Here is a 21,450-nt window from a genome sequence, read left to right on the forward strand (position 1 = left end):
ACACTCATCAATAGATGACTAGTACTAATCCAACTACATTGTACTGCAACAACACTACTGTAGGTTTGATTACTTAACCATGTCTATTGATCTTGTTCACTTTTTAGGGAGGGATTTTCTGGCTGATTCGGAGAAGCTCAATGCCATTGGTAGGTGTTTGAGTGTGAATGATCAGCTATTACACTTTCAGTATCCTTTACAACATTGGTTTAGAAGTTATTTGAGCTATTTAAGCTATTTCTCAAAGCCTTTAACCTTTAGCTCTCGAACCACAGTGGCATACGCAGAGCCATAAATAGAGATATAGAGGTCACTATACTATATATGGCTCTGGGTTGAAGGTTTCTTATAGTGGAAAGGCTATAATGACAATTCTAGTTGCTATAGCCAAGTGCATTAGGCTTAACTCTGAGTTATTGTTAATTGCTCAGTAAGATACAAATCTTAGTCAATTCAAATAGTCAATTCAAATAGTTCTCACGATGTATTTGGACAGCGAAGCTAAATAAAAAGATGTGTCTCTACTCCAGAATTTTATATTTGAGATCAAATTAGTTCATGAGGCGACAGTACAGAATGCCACCTTTTAATTGAGAGTTGTGAAGATAGAAGATGGCTAATAAACACTCTTATATTCATTGGATACTGCCATGTTAATAAAATCATGAGTGAGATAATGATGATGAGTGAGAAAGTTACAGAGGCACAAAGATGATACCCCTGATAAAATGCTAACTTTCCAGTTTTTCGTCATGGTGAGTGGTTAGCATCTGTTGTTGTTGTAGCCTCTGTAACTTTTATACTCATCATTATTCATGATCCATTCATGAATTATCTGAATTATGGCAACATCAGGATGAATTTAGAAGTGTTCAGAAACATCTCTGCTCATTTACAAAGAAAATTACTCCAGATACCATTCCCCATTCAGTTGCTATTGGAAAGAATACACCCAAAACAAACTGCAAATGCACCCAACAAGTTTGTTGTCACAATCTTGATGTAGTCATTGGGTTCACGCGATTTGGGACCAAATACTGCTAGACTACTTACTACACTGAACAAAAATATAAACATAACATGTTAAGTGTTGATCCCATGAGCTGAAATAAAAGATCCCAGACATTTTCCATTCGCACAAAAAGCGTATTTCTCTCAAATTTTGTGCACAGATTTGTTTACATCCCTGTTAGTGAGCATTTCTCCTTTGCCAGGATAATCCATCGACCTGACATGTATGGCATATCAAGAAGCTGATTAAAGCATGATCATTACACAGGTGCACCTTGTGGTGGGGACAATAAAAGCACACTCTAAAATGTGTAGTTTAGTCACACAACACAATGCCACAGATGTCTCAGATTTTGAGGGCGCGTGCAATTAGCATGGTGACTGCAGGAACGTCAACCAAAGCTATTGCTAGAGAATGTTCTGAAACAAAGTTCTTCCATGGCCTGCATACTCACCAGACATGTCACCCATTGAGCACATTTGGGATGCTCTGGATTGACGTGTACGACAGCTTGATCCAGTTACCGGCAATATCCAGCAACTTTGCAGAGCCATTGAAGACGAGTGGGACAACGTGTCACGCTGCATGAGGCAAATGGTGGTCACACCAGATACTGACAGCTTCTACCCCCAAGCCATAAGACTGCTGAACAATCAATCAAATAGCCACCCGGACTATTTACATTGACACCCCTCCCCCCTTTGTTTTTACACTGCTGCTGCTCGCTGTTTATTATGTGTGCATAGTCACTTTACCCCTACCTACATGTACAAATTACCTTGTTATTTTATTGTGTTACTTTTTATTACATTTTTTACTTTAGTTTATTTAGTAAATATTTACATTACTCTATTTCTTGAACTGCATTGTTGGTTAAGGGCTTGTAGGTAAGCATTTCACAGTAAGGGCTACACCTGTTGTATTCGGTGCATGTGACAAATTAAATTTGATTTGATATCCAATTCAAATTGCTGGAGTATAGCTTTACTGTCGAAATACATATGGTCAGGACTGTACTGTACATATAAACTTTCACCTGACATTGATATGGCATGACTAAGTGAAAAATCTACTTGAGTAGAAAGATGTTAGGATTCGCCCCTGTACTGTACAGTCCTCATCATATGTATTTGATGGAATTATACTGAGTTATATTTTGGGTTATTTAGGTCACTTTAAAATGAAGTGTTACCGGCCTCTAATCCAGCAGAATGACAAGGTTCTATGTTTCCATTGCCAGTGATGGAGCTGAGTGCCAATGAGAGCCAGCTGTGTGTCAGTGTGGAGGCCAACACTGTCCGACTCCCTCCAATCAGGGTGAGCCCAGCAGCCAGTCAGAACACCCCTACGTACTCGCGCGCGCGTGCGTGCGCACACACACACACACACACACACACACACACACACACACACACACACACACACACACACACACACAGCCATCTGTTAAATATTGCAGTAAAGAAAAGCTATTGTCTCACTGTCTGATATTCCATAGAACACTGCTAAAACAGAAGTACGTTCACTGGCAATTGTTTCCCCCCCAACACAATATCTTGTACCATGCATCACACTGCCAGACAGACATTAAAACCTGATTAGGACATGCGTTCCGCTAGCAGAACCCCTCGACAACATTCCGCTGAAAAGGCAGCGCGGGAAATTAAAAAATATTTTTTAGAAATATGTAACTTTCACACATTAACATGTCCAATACAGCAAATGAAAGATGAACATCTTGTTAATCTACCCATCGTGTCCGATAAAAAAAAAAATGCTTTACAGCGAAAGCACAACATATGATTATGTTAGATCACCACCAAGTCAAAAAAACACAGCCATTTTTCCAGCCAAAGATAGGAGTCACAAAAAGCAGAAATAGAGATAAAATTAATCACTAACCTTTGATGATCTTCATCAGATGACACTCATAGGACTTCATGTTACACAATACATATATGTTTTGTTCGATAAAGTTAATATTTATATCCAAAAACCTCAGTTTACATTGACGCCATGTTCAGAAATGCCTCCAAAATATCCGGAGAAATTGCAGAAAGCCACGTCAAATAACATAAATACTCATCATAAACTTTGATGAAAGATACATGTTTTACATAGAATTAAAGATACACTTGTTCTTAATGCAACCGCTGTGTCAGATTTCAAAAAACTTTACGGAAAAAGCACACCATGCAATAATCTGAGACGGCGCTCAGAAAATATAAATACATTTCCGCCATGTTGGAGTCATCAGAAATTACATTATAAATATTCCCTTACCTTTGATGATCTTCATCAGAATGCACTCCCAGGAATCCTAGTTCCACAATAAATTGTTGTTTTGTTCGATAATGTCCATTATTTATGTCCAAGTAGCTACTTTTGCTAGCACGTTTAGTACACATATCCAAACGCTCGTGCAGGTCCCAGCCGAACGTCGGATGAAAACTTCAAAAAGTTATATTACAGGTCGAAGAAACTTGTCAAAATAAGTATAGAATCAATCTTTAGGATGTTGTTATCATAAATATTCAATAACGTTCTAACCGGAGAATTCCTTTGTCTGTAGAGAAGCAATGTGAAATGCGCGTGACCAGGACCTGGCTCTCTGCCAGACCACTGACTCAAACAGCTCCCATCCGGCTCCACATCACAGTAGAAGCCTCATTGAAGGTTCTACAGACTGTTGACATCTAGTGGAAGCCGTAGGAATTGCAAACAGATCCATATCCTACTGTGCATTCAATAGGGACTGAGTTGAAAATCGACCAACCTCAGATATCCCACTTCCTGGTTGGATTTTTCTCAGGTTTTCGCCTGCCATATGAATTCTGTTATACTCACAGACATCATTCAAACAGTTTTAGAAATTTCAGAGTGTTTTCTATCCAATAGTAATAATAATATGCATATATTAGCATCTGGGACAGAGTAGGAGGCAGTTCACTCTGGGCACGCTATTCATCCAAAAGTGAAAATGCTGCCCCCTATCCCAAAAAAGTTAACAAACTACACACCTTCATCAAGTATTTCTACCTTAACCATTCATCAGGTTGTCATTATAATAATTTGTTCTCAGAGCATTCTATTTAGGTTCTCATTAGTTATCTCTAGTTGTACTTTGTAATATTTACTTTTTAAGGATTGTATGGTTGACTTTTAGTTGGCAGACTTTGACATCCCTCCCACGGTCCTGAGGAACTTCCATAGCCAGCCAGATGCTGTTATCCAGACCTCCATGTCTAGCAACTGGTGTTACATTCTGCCAAGGTCAGCACTTTGACACATTTTATTTTCCTTTTAAAGGTAGACTCAGCAATTTCACAGCGGTCACGTAATCACATTTTGGTAGACACTTTTATACACAGCGACTTACAGTAGAGAGTGCTTATAGAGAGAAACGTATAATATCTGAAAATATGCTGTAGCTAGACAGTGCCTTCGGAAAGTATTCAGACCCCTTGACTTTTTCACATTTTTGTTAGGTTACAGCCTTATTCTAAAATTGATTAAAACAAATTCCCTCATCCATCTACACACAATACCCCAAAATGACAAAGGAAAAACTGTTTTTTATAATTTTTTGCAAATGTAAAAAAACATTTAAAACTGAAATATCACATTTACATAAATATTCAGACCCTTTACCTAGTACTTTGTTGAAGCGCCTTTGGTAGCGATTACAACCTTGAGTCTTCTTGGGTATGACGCTACAAGCTTGGCACGCCTGTATTTGGGGAGTTTCTCCAATTCTTCTCTGCAGATCCTCTCAAGCTCTGTCAGGTTAGATGGGGAGTGTTGCTGTAGAGCTATTTTCAGGTCTCTCCAGACATGTTTGATGTTCAAGTCCGGGCACTGGCTGGGCCACTCAAGGACATTCAGAGACTTGTCCCGAAGCCACTCCTGCGTTGTCTTGCCTGTGTGCTTAGTGTCGTTGTCCTGTTGGAAGGTGAACCTTTGCCCCAGTCTGAGGTCCTGAGTGCTCTGGAGCAGGTTTTCATCAAGGATCTCTCTGTACTTTGCTCCGTTCATCTTTGCCTCGATCCTGACTAGTCTCCCAGTCCCTGCCGCTGAAAAACATCCCCACAGCATGATGCTGCCACCACCATGCTTCACCGTAGGGATGGTGCCAGGTTTCCTCCAGATGTGACGTTTGGCCTTCAGGCCAAAGAGTTCAATCTTGGTTTCATCAGACTAGAGAATCTTGTTTAGTTAGGTGCCTTTTGGCAAACTCAAAGCGGGCTGTTTTGTGCCTTTTACTGAGGACTGGCTTCTTGTGTCTGGCCACTCTACTATAAAGGCCTGATTGGTGGAGTGCTGCAGAGATTGTTGTCCTTCTGGAATGTTCTCCCATCTCCACAGAGGAACTCCAGAGCTCTGTCAGTGACCATCAGGTTCTTGGTCACCTCCCTGACCAAGGCCCTTCTCCCCCTATTGCTCAGTTTGGCCGGACGGCAACTCTAGAAAGAGTCTTGGTGGTTCCAGAAAGCTTCTTCCATTTAAGAATGATGAAGGCCACTGTGTTCTTGGGGACCTTCAATGCTGCAGAAATGTTTTGGTACCCTTCCCAAAATCTGTGCCTTGACACAATCCAGTCTCGGAGCTCTACGGACAATTCTTTCGACATCATGGCTTGGTTTTTGCTCTGACATGCACTGTCAAATGTGCAGGGTTGCAAACTAGTCACCTTTCGGCGAAATTCGCTGTTTTGAATCCAAAATAGGTGACCTAAGTGATTTGTGTAGATTCTATGACAAAAGTTTTTCCGTGGGAGGGAGGGGGGGGGGGGGGGGGGGCTTTGGATCACTACTGGCTGTAAGCGAACAAGTGATGCGCGTTTGGAGCAATACTGGCTGTATCCAAGGCTCAGCCAATCGTTCACATAACAACAGAATGCAGCATGCTACTGAAGAAACAACCAATTTTCTCTGGAAAGACAGCAGAGATTGGAAAGGCAGTTTGCAAGTTACAGAAGCGCATCCCCTGAACGATAACAAAGAGGTAGGTGAGAAGCCTGACCACGGAGACGGGGGTGAGAAGGTGATGAAGCGTACTTCATGAGCTCTAACTGAAAAACAACTGGCATTTGGAAAGTTTGAGGTGAGGGAGAAAGTGTGGTGGAACAATTATTGTTAACATTGTTAAGTATCCTGCTAGCTGGATCGAATTCTGCATTAGCTAGCAAGATAAATGTTCAGCAACATTAGCCAACTTAACTGATCAAATAGTTGAGTTTTTGGTGTGAAAATTAGCTGGCTAATAAAGTCTGACAGCTAGCTAACGTTACAACATCAGATGAGCGAACGTTAGTAACCTAACCAATTGGCTATAGTATTAACTGGTATACGACTCCTTGCCGTTCCTCAAGTTATAACACATTAGTTGCTTACTGGACCCTGGCAATCTGTGTGAAATGTTAACTAGCAAATGAACCAACTACTATCTGAACTAATGTTTTCCCTCGACAGTATGTGGTTAATTTTCAGAATGAGTGAATTAGGTGAAAATGAGGCATTGCTTGTGAAACAAGTGGATTCAGGGATCAAGTGTAGCTGGAGCTGGGCCTGGTTTATGCTGGATGCCACTATAGAGGTGTCGTGTCTTTGGCATCATTAAAGTGAAGACGTTTATTTTATCAAATCAATTCTCTGTAATTATTATTACGTGATTAAACTAATCATGTAAATATAATTAACTAGGAAGTCGGGGCACCAAGGAAAATCTTCAGATTACAAAGTTATAATTTTCCTAATATAACTCTTCAGATATTTTAATATCTGATCAATTAGTCTTCTAATTAATGAATTATTCTTTACCTCACGTTAGTCTCATTCCAAACATCATAAATTGTTGGTTATCTGCACGAACCCAGCCTTTACTATGAATCATCCATATACCAATTGTCTTAATAATTTATTTACTAACTAACTAAATAATCACAGAAATGCATAAACAAACAAACAGTAGATATGGTTACAAGGAAATGGTAGGGGAGGTTCCCTAGTGGGCTAAGCCGATATGACGGCTTGGTGGACAAAGGGAAGTGGGTGTGGACTGATGAGGGCGGGAAAGACAAAAGCAGTCACTACACAGTTGATAATTATATTAATTGAAATGCTAATCCTTTGCACATGAACGCTCACTCATTCGGGAATAATTGCAATCAATATATATTTACGCCCAGTGTGTTGTCGTGATCTCTGTTGGAATCGTCAGTCCTTCTGTTGGAGAGTCAGTTCTTCATCGTCTCTCTCTCTCTGCCTCCCTGAAGATCAAAGTCTTTAGAGTACCATTCAGAAATGTTCTCATAGAATAGATGTTTCGGCAGTTGTCGGTCTACGCATCCCAGGGTGACATAATTTCTAGCTGCAGACTAGTAATTAGTATCTAAGATTTGCTCTTATTCTGTCGGGATCGATAGTCTCAGAGTTTAACCGTTTCCCGCCGTGAAGCCAATGCTCCACGTGGTATGGTTAGGAATTCAACAACCATTGCAACCTGAGCTTAAACTGGGGTTTTTGTGGTCTAAACTCAACTTGTGCCCCCTCTGTGTCCATCGAGGTCAGTGACTTAGTTAATCTTTAAAGGGAATACAATTCTCTTTCGTTAAAGGTTTACAATCAGCTTACATCATTTCACAAATAGTTTCATCTTTACTCATTAATTTTATACAAGAATTATATACAAACCCCATAATTGAGAATTTACATATTCAGAGATATACTATAGTTATGTGTTTCCTCTCCTCTCTGAGGTCCCCAAATGAAACACACTCGTCATACCTGTCCTTTGAGTGTCCACAGACCATTCCCACCTTCTCACAAGTGGACATTTTGTATCAAATTCCCAGTTCGCCATGTGAAATCCTTTGTTCTCTCTATGTGTCTCTCTTTCTGCATGGCCAGGGGGAGAGAGTCTCCTCCAGGAATTTATGACCTGAGATAACAGAACCTGGGTGTAGGGGAGAGAGAGAGAGAAAGAGGGGGATGCTGCGATCTATACCCTGAAAGGCCCACGTCATGACAGAGGTGAAAGGAACACCACACACTTTCCCTCTTTCTCACTTTTTCAATACAGTGGATAAAAAGGGCTATGCCAGGTGTAGTCTCTGCCTGAAAGAGATCAATTATGTCAACAAAGGGTATCTGGCACATTGTAGAACAGATGTTCACAGGCAGAAAGTGTACAATGTAATAATGTGCAGTGTAGTCCAAAGATATTGCTTTTATTGTGTTGAACTTGACAATAACACTTGTGTGTGAGGGGGGATAATTACATTTTTTACTTTTGCACACATGTAGCCTTGTGCACCTGATCAATGTCTATTATAGTGGCCACTATAATAGAGCAAAAATAGAACGCCTATTTGTTTCATTCTATTTCTACTTTAAGATATTTTTTCCCCAAGTGCAATATTTAGACGTGTGTGGTCACAAGCGTTCTATTATAAAGGCTGTCATGGCTAACTGCAATATTAGTGTATTGTTTTTTCTCAAGACTTGAGTGTCATTTGCAGTAAAGTCTAGGCAACAAATAAGATTGGATTGCTTTCTTTAAATGTTTTATTTTACACATAGAGACTGATCATGTAGCTCGTATATTCTTTGCTATTTAATTAGTTAAAACCTGCATTTCCCACTAGCAGAGATTTTGTGCATGTTTCAGTGCAAAAAAAATAAGTGTCACCTTTTTGGGCCTTTACCGGTTTGCATCCCTGCAACTTTTGGGACCGTATATAGACAGGTGTGTGCCTTTCCAAATCATGTCCAATCAATTGAATTTACCACAGGTGGACTCCAATCAAGTTGTAGAAACATCTCAAGGATGATCAATGGAAACAGGATGCACCTGAGCTCAATTTTGAGTTTCATAGCAAAGGGTCTGAATACGTATGTAAATAAGGTATTTCTGTTTTGTATTTTTAATACATTTGCAAAAATGTCTAAAAACCTGTTTTCACTTTGTCATTATGGGCTATTGTGTGTAGATTTCTGAGGATTCTTTCATAAGGCTGTAACGTAACAAAATGTGGGAAAAGTCAAGGGGTCTGAATACTTTCCGAAGGCACTGTATATTTTCATACGTTTTTCATACTTTTCATACTTCATTCCCACTTCTCCTGTGGGAATCGAGCACACAACCCTAGCGTTGCAAGCACCATGCAGATTCTTTCTGTATTCATAATAACAAGTGTTACGAGCACACGGGCAGGGGTTTGTACACAGGTACGTGCACACAGGCAGGAGTTTGAAAACAAAGACACTGTAATCCAGTGGAGGATGGTGGGATGAGCTATAGGAGGACAGGCTCATTGTAATGGCTGGAATGGCATAAATGGAGGGGGGAAAAACATTGCGATGACAGGTTGGATTGAACTGTTGATATGTCATGGAACTTGAATACTTATGTATGAACAGAGAATAACATAAAACGTAAAAACATCAAAATCAGGGTTGGGCTCAATTCCATTTCAATTCAGTCAATTCAGGAAGTGAACATACATTTAGCAATTTCAGTTTACCTCCTGAATTTACTGAATTGAAATGGAATTGAGCCCAAAACGGATCAAAATAGAATATAGGTATAGGTTTAGGATCTTCATTTGAGGTTTAAAAAGGCTTCTGAAGTTTGTAATTTTCACTTTGAAATTTTAGACTTGATTTTCCCTTAAGATAAATATATCAAACCCTACAAACATGTCCATTAATTATAATCAAATAATAATTCATGTTTCCTGTTGCTGCGGGATTATTTTCCTGCTGTAGCAAAACTGACTAAGATTTGACAAATTAAGATCCAAATTAAGGTCCGACATCTGTACAACCTGTCAATCTTGTATGTCTTTACTGATATGTTATAGGTACACTTGATATATAGCTTCCGTCTGTGTTGTGTGTAGCATGAAAAGGGGTCAGATCGTCAGCATCAGTCACCGGATGCCCACCGAGAGCCCCTTCCAGTGCTACGCTGATATCCAGAATCACTGGAGCAGTTTGGTAGGTTACAGCCTGGTCCCACATCTGTTTGTGCTGTCTTGCCAACTCCTATAATCACTGTCATGACAATGGCCATAGGAGTTGGCAAGACAGCACAAACCGATCTGAGACCAGGCTAGGTAAGTTACACTTCACATGAACTACTTTTCATAAGGGCTGCATAAAGCTGCCATAAAAGAGACATCTCATATGTCATAACTACAAGTTTTTCCTGACTACGTTACCTGACTAGGAAAAGCTCTGGGCCCTAGTTAAAGGTTATGATTCCAGGTTGGGTCAAGCTCACTTTAGTGAACCATGTGCCACTGTAAAATCAGACTTATTCACTGATAGGTTACCTACTGTAATTGGCTAGGCATAACGCCTGCTTGCTAGCTTACCTAAATGATATGTAGTGTCACAACCATGTCAAGTTATTTGGCATCAACTGATTTCTTTTGTGTCAACAATAATGCAAACTCACATTGGCATCACACAACACACACACACACGTGGACTACTCCAGGGAACTGTTGTTCTAACTTCAACCACAGGATCAAACTCGACAGGTGGTGAATGACATCCCATTGCTCACATCTTGTCTGTCAACATCTGTCAGCAACTAAACATGGACTTGGCCCGGCGCAGTGTGTGTGCTTGAGTGTGCCTGTATGCGTGTGAGTTTGTGTGACAGTGTTTGACTGTGGACTTGGCCCTTCAGAATGACGGTATGACTCACTAACGTTGGCTGGAAACAAGCCATCAGATTTCACACCCACGCTGCCTAACAGTTTACTCTACCATCATGTTGTTAATTAAGGTCCCGTTGCTCCTAAAATGACCAATGATAAACATGCATTGCCAAAGCCTCACTGGCCTGTGGGGTTGTTCCAGTGGATAGAACAAATGGACGGGACAGCTGGCTGATAGTAATGCTCGACACGTTAGTGTTGGTGTTGGTCTGTCGTCACATCTGGGTGAGTGCTTAACATCCAGAGACGGGTCACAAACAAATAATCTCCCTTGCTGTCTCTTCTACTCACCCCCTCTGTTTGACACTGCTAGCTTATAAACACACACACAATACACACTCGCACACAGTTAATGTATTTGTCCTTACTACTTCTATCTTGTTTTTTTCTTATTTTTCAGTATGGCTACCAACTCCCCCAAATTGATGAGGAAGAAGTGATTTATTGCAACGTATACTTCAAACTGGTTGGAGAAAGGCTGTTCACGTATCCTTTTAAGCCTATAGTATGGATTGGGGACCATCGGAGGCATCTGCCTTTGGCCAACCTGTTGACTGTTATGTTGTTACACTGACTCAAAACTGTCACGTTTATGTCTACTCATGCAACTATTATTGTGATAAGGCACAGTTAGTGTTTTCTTGTAACTACTTGTAACCAGCATTTGTCCCTTGATAGGCTGTAAAATGAAACAATAATCGAAATCTGGAGAAAGAAAATAACAAAACAAGCCGTGTAAAATGGTTCACATATGGTGTTCTTCAAGCCAGCGTTCACTCTTTAAATTCATTCAAATTTGGCATACATTTCAATTAATCTTAAAGGGGCAATTACATTGTTTACAAATAATGGAGTAAAACAAGCTTATATTTTGGCTTCTGATGGGGTATAACAGTTGAACTAAACTCGTGAGGAGTTTCTAAGTTATATTTTTCAAACATCAATGGCTATACATCATTAATTTAAAAGTCCAAAAATGGATGTACCAATCCCAGATGGGTCCTTTAAAGTGAGCTCCATCCAGACAGTGAACATGTTACGTTTCTTTAAAGGCCCAGTTCAGGCAAACTAGATTTTCCTGTGTTTTAGAAACTCAGCAAAAAAAGAAACGTCCATTTTTCAGAACCCTGCCTTTCAAAGGTAATTTGTAAAAATCAAAATAACTTCACAGATCTTCATTGTAAAGGGTTTAAACTGTTTCCCATGCTTGTTCAATGAACCATAAACAATTAATGAACATGCACCTGTGGAACGGTCTTTTAGACACTAACAGCTTAAGGTCACAGTTATGAAAACTTAGGACACTAAAGAGGCCTTTCTACTGACTCGAAAAACACCAAAAGAAAGATGCCCAGGGTCTCTGCTCATCTGTGTGAATGTGCCTTAGGCATACTGCAAGGAGGCATGAGGACTGCAGATGTTGCCAGGGCAATAAATTGCAATGTCCGTACTGTGAGACACCTAAGACAGCGCTACAGGGAGACAGGACGGACAGCTGATCATCCTTGCAGTGGCAGACCGTGTAACAACGCCTGCACAGGATCGGTACATCCGAACATCACACCAGGTACAGGATGGCAACAACCACTGCCCGAGTTCCCCAGGAACGCACCTACCCTCCTTCGGTGCTCAGACTGTCCGCAATAGGCTGAGAGAGGCTGGACTGAGGGCTTGTAGGCCTGTTGTAAGGCAGGTCCTCATCCGGCATCACCAGCGATAAGGTCGCTCACTTGGCACAAACCCACCGTCGCTGGACCAGACAGGTGTCAAAAAGTGCTCTTCACTGACGAGTCGCGGTTTTGTCTCACCAGGGGTGATGGTCAGATTCGCGTTTATCGTCGAAGGAATGAGCGTTACACCGAGGCCTGTAATCTGGAGCGGGATCGATTTGGAGGTGGAGGGTCCGTCATGGTCTGGGGCGGGGTGTCACAGCATCATCGGACTGAGCTTGTTGTCATTGCAGGCAATCTCAATGCTGTGCGTTACAGGGAAGACCTCCACCTCCCTCATGTCGTACCCTTTCTGCAGGCTCATCCTGGCATGACCCTCCAGCTTGACAATGCCACCAGCCATACTGCTCTTTCTGTGCGTGATTTCCTGCAAGACAGGAATGTCAGTGTTCTGCCATGGCCAGCGAAGAGCCCGGATCTCAATCATATTGAGCACGTCTGGGACCTGTTGGATCGGAGAGTGAGGGCTAGGCGCATTCCCCCCAGAAATGTCCGGGAACTTGCAGGTGCCTTGGTGGAAGAGTGGGGTAACATCTCACAGCAAGAACTGCCAAGTCTGGTGCAGTCCATGAGGAGGAGATGCACTGCAGTACTTAATGCAGCTGGTGGCTATAAATAAATACTTTTGATTTTGACCCCCCCTTTGTTCAGGGACACATTATTCCATTTCTGTTAGTCACATGTCTGTGGAACTTGTTCAGTTTATGTCTCAGTTGTTGAATCTTGTTATGTTCATACAAATATTTACACATGTTGAGTTTGCTGAAAATAAACGCAGTTGACAGTGAGAGGACGTTTCTTTTTTTGCTGAGTTTATATACTTCCACACTATGAGGTTGAATAATATTGTGAAAATGTTGATAATGCCCTTTTAGTGTAAGAGCTGTTTGAAAAGACTGCATGACATTTCAGCCTGTTTAGGTGGGATGAAGTTTTGGCCTGCCTGGTGATATTACCAGTCAACGGTTAATAGACCAATAAGAAAGAGAGTTCCAAACCTCTGCCAGTAACAGCTCATTTTAAGTTTTCCCCTCCCTACTCAGACTACTCCCAGGCAGTCCTAGCAAAAATCTTGCTTGAGAAATTGCTATTTTCTAAGAAGTTATTTTTGTTTACCATTTTATTTGAAAACATTCACAGTAGGGTACGTAATTGTTATCCAGAAATCATTTGCTACTGAGATAAAAACAGATGCATTGGACCTGTAACTAGTCTGCTCAGATACCCTCTGAGCTGTATCCGGACTGAGCCTGTGCAGCGCTGTCCCAGGGTGGACCTCCAGGGGGCGCTCGGCTCCTTCCTATCCCACCTGAGGGAGAGCCTGCAGACTGTCTGTGGCTTCTCAGCCCGCATGACCAGCAAGCCCTGCTACCACACCACCAGCCTGTTAAGCATCGCCTCAGCACAGGTACAGGGTGCACACTAGTGGTGCGCGGGTCAGCTGTTTGTTCACCCGCACATGCCCGTAATTGCTAATAATCCACAACCGCCCGACCATATGTGATGAAGTGAAAATCTTAGGCCCGCACCCGACCCTAACCCGCTAATATAGAAAATGCTCTATAGGCTACAGTCAAAGTCTGCAGAAAGAGTTTGGTAGGCTATTTGTTTGTCAACTAGATCCATGCAGCTTCTCCTCTGTCATTATATGTTGCCCTAGAAGACTAAATAAACCCTTGCTCACCAGAATAATGTCTTGAATCGATAGAATGAATGCTTAAATCTAGTTGACATTGGTAAAGTTTTCTCTGTCAAATTCTTTCATGGAGCAAAGACCTTTAGGGACTGGGAGAAAATGCAGTAACTCCCAAAAAATGACATCAGTTTGATCTGTAGGAAATAGAAAGCTGTGAAAACAATCCAACATGTTTCTGATAAGATTTCAGGTTGGCTTGAATGCATATTTTATGTGGTTGAAATACTATCAGCTTTTATGATTCTGATAAATATAGTACCTCTACAGATGGTACTGAGCATTAGCATTCTCTCAAGATGCTGAAAGAAAGAAATCATATTTCTCCACTCCTGTTCCCGAGTCAAAATGTTGCCTACATTTGGTGTAGGTTATTATTTTACTGCAAGAAGTGGTTAATTTTGCAGGAGTTAATTTTAACGCTATGTGAGAGGTCCAGATTTCACTTTCCATTTAACCCGTTTGAACAGCAGGCTACAATTCCCTTGACGTGCCATAGGCCTATTTGAAGTCTACCGTCTTGTGACTGTTGAATTTGTTTAGTGCCTCACAATCATCACACATAGCCTGCATTGCTATCATCCTCTTTTAGCACTACAACCAATCTTTCCCAAACATTACTTCCCTTCACTTTCACAGCTTTTCTCTTATTGAATTAAACTCCGACATTGCCCTTTTTGCCTCAGTGGATTGACCTGAACTTTTTCTGCCCGTTCCCCAAAGCATTTGGCGATTGGTGTGTAGGCTATTTGGCACGCATACAGTTAGGCCCTAAAGCTTAGGCTTGTGCACTAATGCCAGATAGTCTAAAATAATGAGAGAAAAAAACTCTATTAACCTATAGATCAGGGAGTCTGCAAATATAAATTGCACAAGAATGATACATTTATGGATTTTGTAAGGTATTGTTTTCTCTCTATTCAACCCACCCGCCCTTTATCCACACTATATTGAATTACCCTAAACCCGTCCTGCCCGCGGTATCCGCGTGGACTGTAGGTTATGAGTCAACCCGCGCATCACGAGTGCACACTGCACACACACTCGTACGCACAGACACACTCACAGGTACAGGACTACAGACTGTCATTGATACAACTTATGTCATTTTGCACACATAGACGCACATACTGGTACTATATTGTGCCTTGGTGCCGCTCATATTTCTCTTGTATTTCAAATTACACATGCAAGATTTCTACGTTTTAGAAGTTTTACAAAAGAGACACTATTCATGATAAAGATTTTATTTTAATAGTAGATTTTTTATATTTCCCACTTTAGTTTTATCTGTAGAATTTATCTTCACAAAATAAGATTTACGCCTTACATTTCTCTAGATCCAAATTTATGTTTGACAGTTATCCCAAACTGTCAGAAAGGAGGTGTGATGATAAATGTCTGGGTTCTCCCAATAGGATGTGAGAAACGAGCAGAAAGAGAGAGAGAAGGCTCCGGTTCCCTCCTCTGTCCACCCACCCTTTCTGGTGATTGATTAGTACAATCTGGGTGAATAATACAAGGCAGAGAAAATCCTTGAATTTTCAAGTTGAAACAATGGCAAAGCGTTCTGCTAGCAGCTAGGTCATATCCTCCTCCCTGGGTCATATTCATTAGTACTCACCGTAGCAAAAGGTTTTGCAATAGAAAACAGCCATGAAAACAAACGATTCATATTGGATAACTTCAGGTTAGTCCCTCCCTGTTTCAGTCCGTTTTGCGTCTGTTTGGTGCCTAGTGAATACGACCCTGGTTTGTTATTGCCCACAGATGTTGGTGGTGGAAGCTCTAGCTGTCAAAGTGAATAGAGGTTTATTTGTGCTGGACCTGGAACGAGACGCTGTTATTAAAGGTTGACAAATTATGTGGGAGCTTGTTGAAACACCCAACCCACTGGCCACAGACGTCAATTCAATGTCTTTTACACGTTGGTTCAATGTAATTTCATTGAAATAACGTGGAAACAATGTTGATTCAACCGGTGTGTGCCAAGTGGGTATTTAAAGTGTTTAATTAAGAAGTTAATTAAGTAGGACTTGAACTCACAGTAATCATCCGTTTTACAAGAGTAATAACTGTATATGTACCTAGATTTGGGGTAACGTGATATATGGTTCTTAGGTATTATGGAGTCATTATGGATTAATTTCATACATTTATAGTATACAAAGCTGGTGCAACTCTGGCCATTATATCATATTTTTTCAAAATGCCCTGCTGCAGCAAGAAGGTACATTGTTAATGTGACAAACATGGTGCCAAATGCTAGTTAATTAGCAATACAACATGTAATGACGGTGCAGTTACAGTACATCCACTTTGAAGGAAATGTTTTTTATTGAGCTGCAGTACAGTTTCACTTTTTAATTCCCAGAACTGTATGTTCCCATGTCCCAACATCACTGCACTGTGCATTCCTTTGTGGTCGCAGGTGGCTAGTGGCAAACCGGTGAACTTGACGACCAAGTCAGCTAGCAGGCCCGTGCTGAGTCAACTCCATGCTCCCTGCCCCCTCAAGCCCTCATTTGGGGGGGCACCAGGCGCCCAGACTCTCAGCCAGCCAGTGGGACAGAGTGGCAGCAGCAGCTATCTCAGCACTGGAAGAACCCAGGGGGTCCATCCCACACCCCCTCAGAGTTATACCCCAGGGAGAGGCTTGCCCTCCTCCTCTCTCTATCCCAGTGCAGCCCCTCCCCAACCCACCACACACCCCCAACACAACCAGGCCCCACCGACTGGACCCAAGATGGTACCCATCTTCAAGAACAAGGCCCTCCCGCGCCATGTCAATGTCACCCAGCTTTTGGCTGAGAAGCAGCAGAGGAGAGCCGAGGAGCAACGGCAGACACCTGTGTCGGGACAGAAGAGGGCCTGCCCAGCCTTCTCTTCCTTTTCCTCCTCGTCGGTTCCCCTCTCTTTGCTTTCCTCGTCTACCTCTTCCAAGTGGACAGAGGAAGCCCGCCGGCCCACTCCAGCGTCCATGCCTCACTTGACCCCCTGTCCGCGGCCTGAAGCGGTATCCCCACATTCCTCCCAGGTGCACGCCAGTGAGAGCGCTTTCAGAGTGAGGGACGAGATCGCCTCGGGTCCCCCTCATCTTCTTCCATCTGGCCTGCTAGGCAACAGAGGGGTGAGTCACCACCAAACACACTCTGGATGTAATTGTAATTTGAGATTTAGTCCAATCACATTTCAGTTGAAACTTTTACTGCAGTGGGCTAAATCAGGGTCACACAGATTGTTTTTTGGTAGTCTTAAACAAATCTCCTTTGAAACAAAAGTATACACCTCACACACATGGTTATGGGCTTTAAAAAAGAAGTACCATGTCAGATATAGAGTTTTTTGTTTGCATCCCAACATTACACTATATATACTGTACATCACAGAAGACTGAAAACAAAACTATTTGACACAGAAACACTGTATTTTCAGCGTAATTTTTTTTTAATAATGTTTATTAATTTTGAAATTATGAAAATATGAATAACATTCCACCCATGTGTCCACTAGGTCATTTTACTGCAGGAAAGGGCTACGATGGGATTTCAATCTTAGGAATTAAGATTAGCTCGCCTAATTTAAATTTAAGGGCATATCCATTGCATTCAGTGCTTGATTGTTTGTGTGAAGTCAATGCTTTTTCCCAGGCGATGATTTGTCCCTGTACTGTACTGTATGATTGAGACTGTGCAGGAGTCAAATATGTTTTATGTGTGTGTATTTGCTGAGAATTTGAATATATATATATTTTTATATATAAAGATATATTGTATTTAAAGTAATGGGTTCTCATCTTTCAGGGGGACTGGTTTGAGTCAAAACCAAAGAAGCCAAAGTCTGCAGTGCAGGATGTGGATGTGGAGAAGCACGCGAGAAGTAACCAGGTATGTCCTTTACTATACTTTTACCTTGCCCTTTACCATAGCTTTGATTTACAGTGAAAAGTATGTATTTTGCAAATGTTCTGCATGTTGAGAGAGGTGATAAATTCGACAAATGGTTTGAGGGAGGCAAAACATCCCACCAAAGCAGGTTGATTAGGGGACGATACATCAGGGTAAGTGTTTAGCAAGATCCATAAACCAAATAGATTTTCCCACTACACCCCTAATTGAATTCCATTACAAGCTTTTACTAAATGAGATCCGTCTTGTGTCTTGTTCCCGAGCTAGATACCATTTTTTACAGATACTATTTCACAAAAGTTACGACTCGGTTGATCATTTTTACGAGGGAGCCGGGGGAAAGTTTATTAGAATGATTGCTGCTATTTTGACTGATTCGTTTTCGGAATGGCACACACATTGGCACTGAATGGACATAGTGACCTTACCAAATATACTTCAGGGAGGGCCAGATATAATCTATAGGGATGTTACTCTTCAAAATTACTTTACAGCGTCTGCATAGTTCATTATTACAACTGCAGTCATTTATCTTTTGTAGCTGCATTGGTTTTGGTTTTATTTGAGTAAACTATGGAAGTCTGAGTTGATTTGAGCTTTTAGGTCATTTATACTTCTCTGTAAGCAAACACCCAAAGGAGCCAGGAAATTTGCCAACATCTACACACAATCAACAGAAAGTACATTTTCCTGTACAATGAAGAGTGAACAAAACTAAGGATCTCAACACATAATGTATGGAGGATTCACATAAGAAATGTCTTGATGTTTGATATGCTCCCCCCTCAGAAGGTGAAGGTGTCTCCACTCTGTCTGACGACATCACTCTCAAACCGCTAATTGTAAACTAAGCTGAAGGATTTTCAAAAAATAAATATTTCCTTATCGGTACAATTTGAGAGCTATAATTCAGAAACTAAAGTAAGCAAAGTAAGCATCCGAAAGATGACATTATACAAAGATTACAGTATACCTGTGAGGAAATTCTCTACCACCTCAGATTTTTTCATGACCTACAGTAGGATAAGTAGGATGTAAGAAGGGTTTTATGAAAAACATTTAATTGATTGATTGGCTTTATGATTGAACATGTCTTGTTTGCTATTTATTCAGCTGTCGAAGATCAATGTGACGACCCTGCAGGCCTGGCTGAAGAGCCGCGGAGTGGTGGTACGGTCCAAGGAAAGGAAAGAGGAGCTGGTGTCCAAGGTCATGCGTTGCCTGAGTGAATCTTGAGTAGTGAGGGTCACCTTCCAGACAGACACAGAGAGGGTCATTTTACACTATGCAACATCACAGAGAACGAGCTGGTTTTACGGGTCATTGATAGTGAGCTTTGTATTGCTATCAGGTCTCTGTGTTATCATTCTTGAATGATATGTACTGTACCTGTATGGTGTTCTTGTTATGAAGTTAATACCCACTTGGCACAGAAGTCAATTCAACTGAGTTAGTAAGATGTTTCTGGCCTTGAGTTTGAGGTAAGAACAGATCATTTTATGTAATATATTTATTGAATTTATTTGTTTAACATAAAAAGAGTAATATCTCCTATTTATATAGTTATGTTTTATATTTTAGTAATTTTTATTAATCCCCTTTTCTTGCTTTTCTTGTTCAATATGTCATTTTCTGTAGTATGTCTGAGCTTTATTTCAGAAAAGATAAAAGCAAATGTCTGTTAATGGAGTTTTCATTTCAGAGTAGTACTTATTCAATATTCAGATCCTTTGAAATTGTGCATACACATTGATTGCCATAATAAAACGAAGATGTTTTTAATATTAAATAGAAAGGATTCCCCATGTAAAATGAATATGGCCCCCTTACATTTTCTGCTCTTTGCAGAGTGAATGTTCTGTGACCAGACCTGGATTCCAATACTATTCGATAATCTTCAAATCGTTGTTTTTTTGGGGGGGGGGGGCGTCCTACAGGAGTGCCAGGTGGCCGGCGTTTGCACTTTTGGGACTTTTCTATTAGTTCCACTGCAACAGGCAAACAGATAAAGTATTTGAAATGATTTAAAATAGAATTTGAACCCAGGTCTACCTCTGACCGCATTGATTGAAGTGTGCTATGTTTACTGAGCCAGCCAGTCAACTCACAAATTCTCTTCAATTGCCTCCCTCACTAGCCAGGTTTCCATTCAACCTTTTTATGCAAGTAAAGTACATGTCGGATAAAAAATTTAATGACAAGCCTGATGAAAACAGCAAATTTGTAGGTAAATTTTCCAAATGCCGACAAACCAAAATACGCTAGACAAGGTGGGATGTTTAAATTATGTGAGAAATGGTGGTGGAAATGTCTTTATGCACAAATATTGATATAATAATTATATCAAAGTAAACTTGGAGTCACGCAATGTTGTGTGGTCCTCCAACTATGACTCAGGAAAGCACGCAGTTTATTAGGCTACAGATGAAATACGTTATGATGAACTTCACAGGGTGGTGAAAGTGCACGGTAATGAGCTTTATACTTATTTTCAATAAATATCAAGGGTTTTATTCTGGTGCCTGATGCTTGGCTGCCATTTGACAAATAAAAATTATCTTGCTCTTTCGTCCATAATAATTTCATCATGTAGGCTATACCTGCACTGTATCTGCGAGCTGTTGTCTAGAATGCACGTGCCAAGACCAGAGTGGGCACATTAGCTATATAATTTCTTGTGACAAAACCATCACTAGAGTTGAAAATGCGATGGAAACCCATTTAACTTGTATTTTTTATTCGGCACATGGGAATTTTAATTTTCATGTGAACTATGTCATCACGCACCGCCTATTATCTGCAACAAGTAAATTTGATGGAAACACATCTCTGGTGGGAAAATGCGCATTTTGTTTTTATGCAGATTTTAAAATATTTGCATGAAAATCTGTCGGTAGTTGGATGGTACCCTAGCTAGAGACAGAATTGCGACAGCACAAAAGTCTTGTATAACTAAGTATGATGGAAAGCGATGCGATGGTTGTTGGAGCCAGCTGTAATACCCTCCGTCTGGATCGACTGCAAAAGAGTAAAAAGCATTTGTGTGAAATGTAAATGGATGGCGACTTTGATCACAAGCATCAGAAGCCAAACTGCGTGTCTTTCAAAGAGGAGACTTAAAGCTCTTTCTTTATGGTTTATTCAGGCAAAAGCTTAATGATCCGTACCAATCTGACACCGAGAGCTTTGCATTTAGTTTCAACTTTTCTTTCAAGGTTTTTTAAAACCATTATTTTGGAGGGGTAGTATTTCATACATCACAGTTTTTAATGTGAAACAGACCGTGTGAATTTTTCCTCTTCCCTTTCTCGGCTTTAAGGCCAACTGTTAGTCATTAGATTTAATGACTCCAAGCATCATGGTCCTTTTATGGATGC

General features: G+C 40.9%; 1 protein-coding gene across 1 annotated transcript in view; it reads left to right on the top strand.

Annotated features, from left to right (window-relative positions):
* The window catches only part of c10h18orf63 (chromosome 10 C18orf63 homolog), a 34,970-nt gene extending 13,743 nt beyond the window's left edge, over positions 1-21,227 (top strand). The window contains exons 6-14 of the mRNA XM_071329134.1: positions 108-149; positions 2,253-2,329; positions 4,179-4,285; positions 9,915-10,011; positions 11,143-11,228; positions 13,694-13,880; positions 16,597-17,295; positions 17,969-18,052; positions 19,187-21,227. Of these exons, the coding sequence (XP_071185235.1) occupies positions 108-149; positions 2,253-2,329; positions 4,179-4,285; positions 9,915-10,011; positions 11,143-11,228; positions 13,694-13,880; positions 16,597-17,295; positions 17,969-18,052; positions 19,187-19,309 (1,502 nt within the window). The 3' untranslated portion in view covers positions 19,310-21,227. The remainder of the gene's footprint in view (positions 1-107; positions 150-2,252; positions 2,330-4,178; positions 4,286-9,914; positions 10,012-11,142; positions 11,229-13,693; positions 13,881-16,596; positions 17,296-17,968; positions 18,053-19,186) is intronic.
* Positions 21,228-21,450: the final 223 nt, after the last annotated feature.

Source organism: Salvelinus alpinus, chromosome 10, assembly GCF_045679555.1.
Source record: "Salvelinus alpinus chromosome 10, SLU_Salpinus.1, whole genome shotgun sequence".
In the NCBI taxonomy this organism is placed as follows: domain Eukaryota; kingdom Metazoa; phylum Chordata; class Actinopteri; order Salmoniformes; family Salmonidae; genus Salvelinus; species Salvelinus alpinus.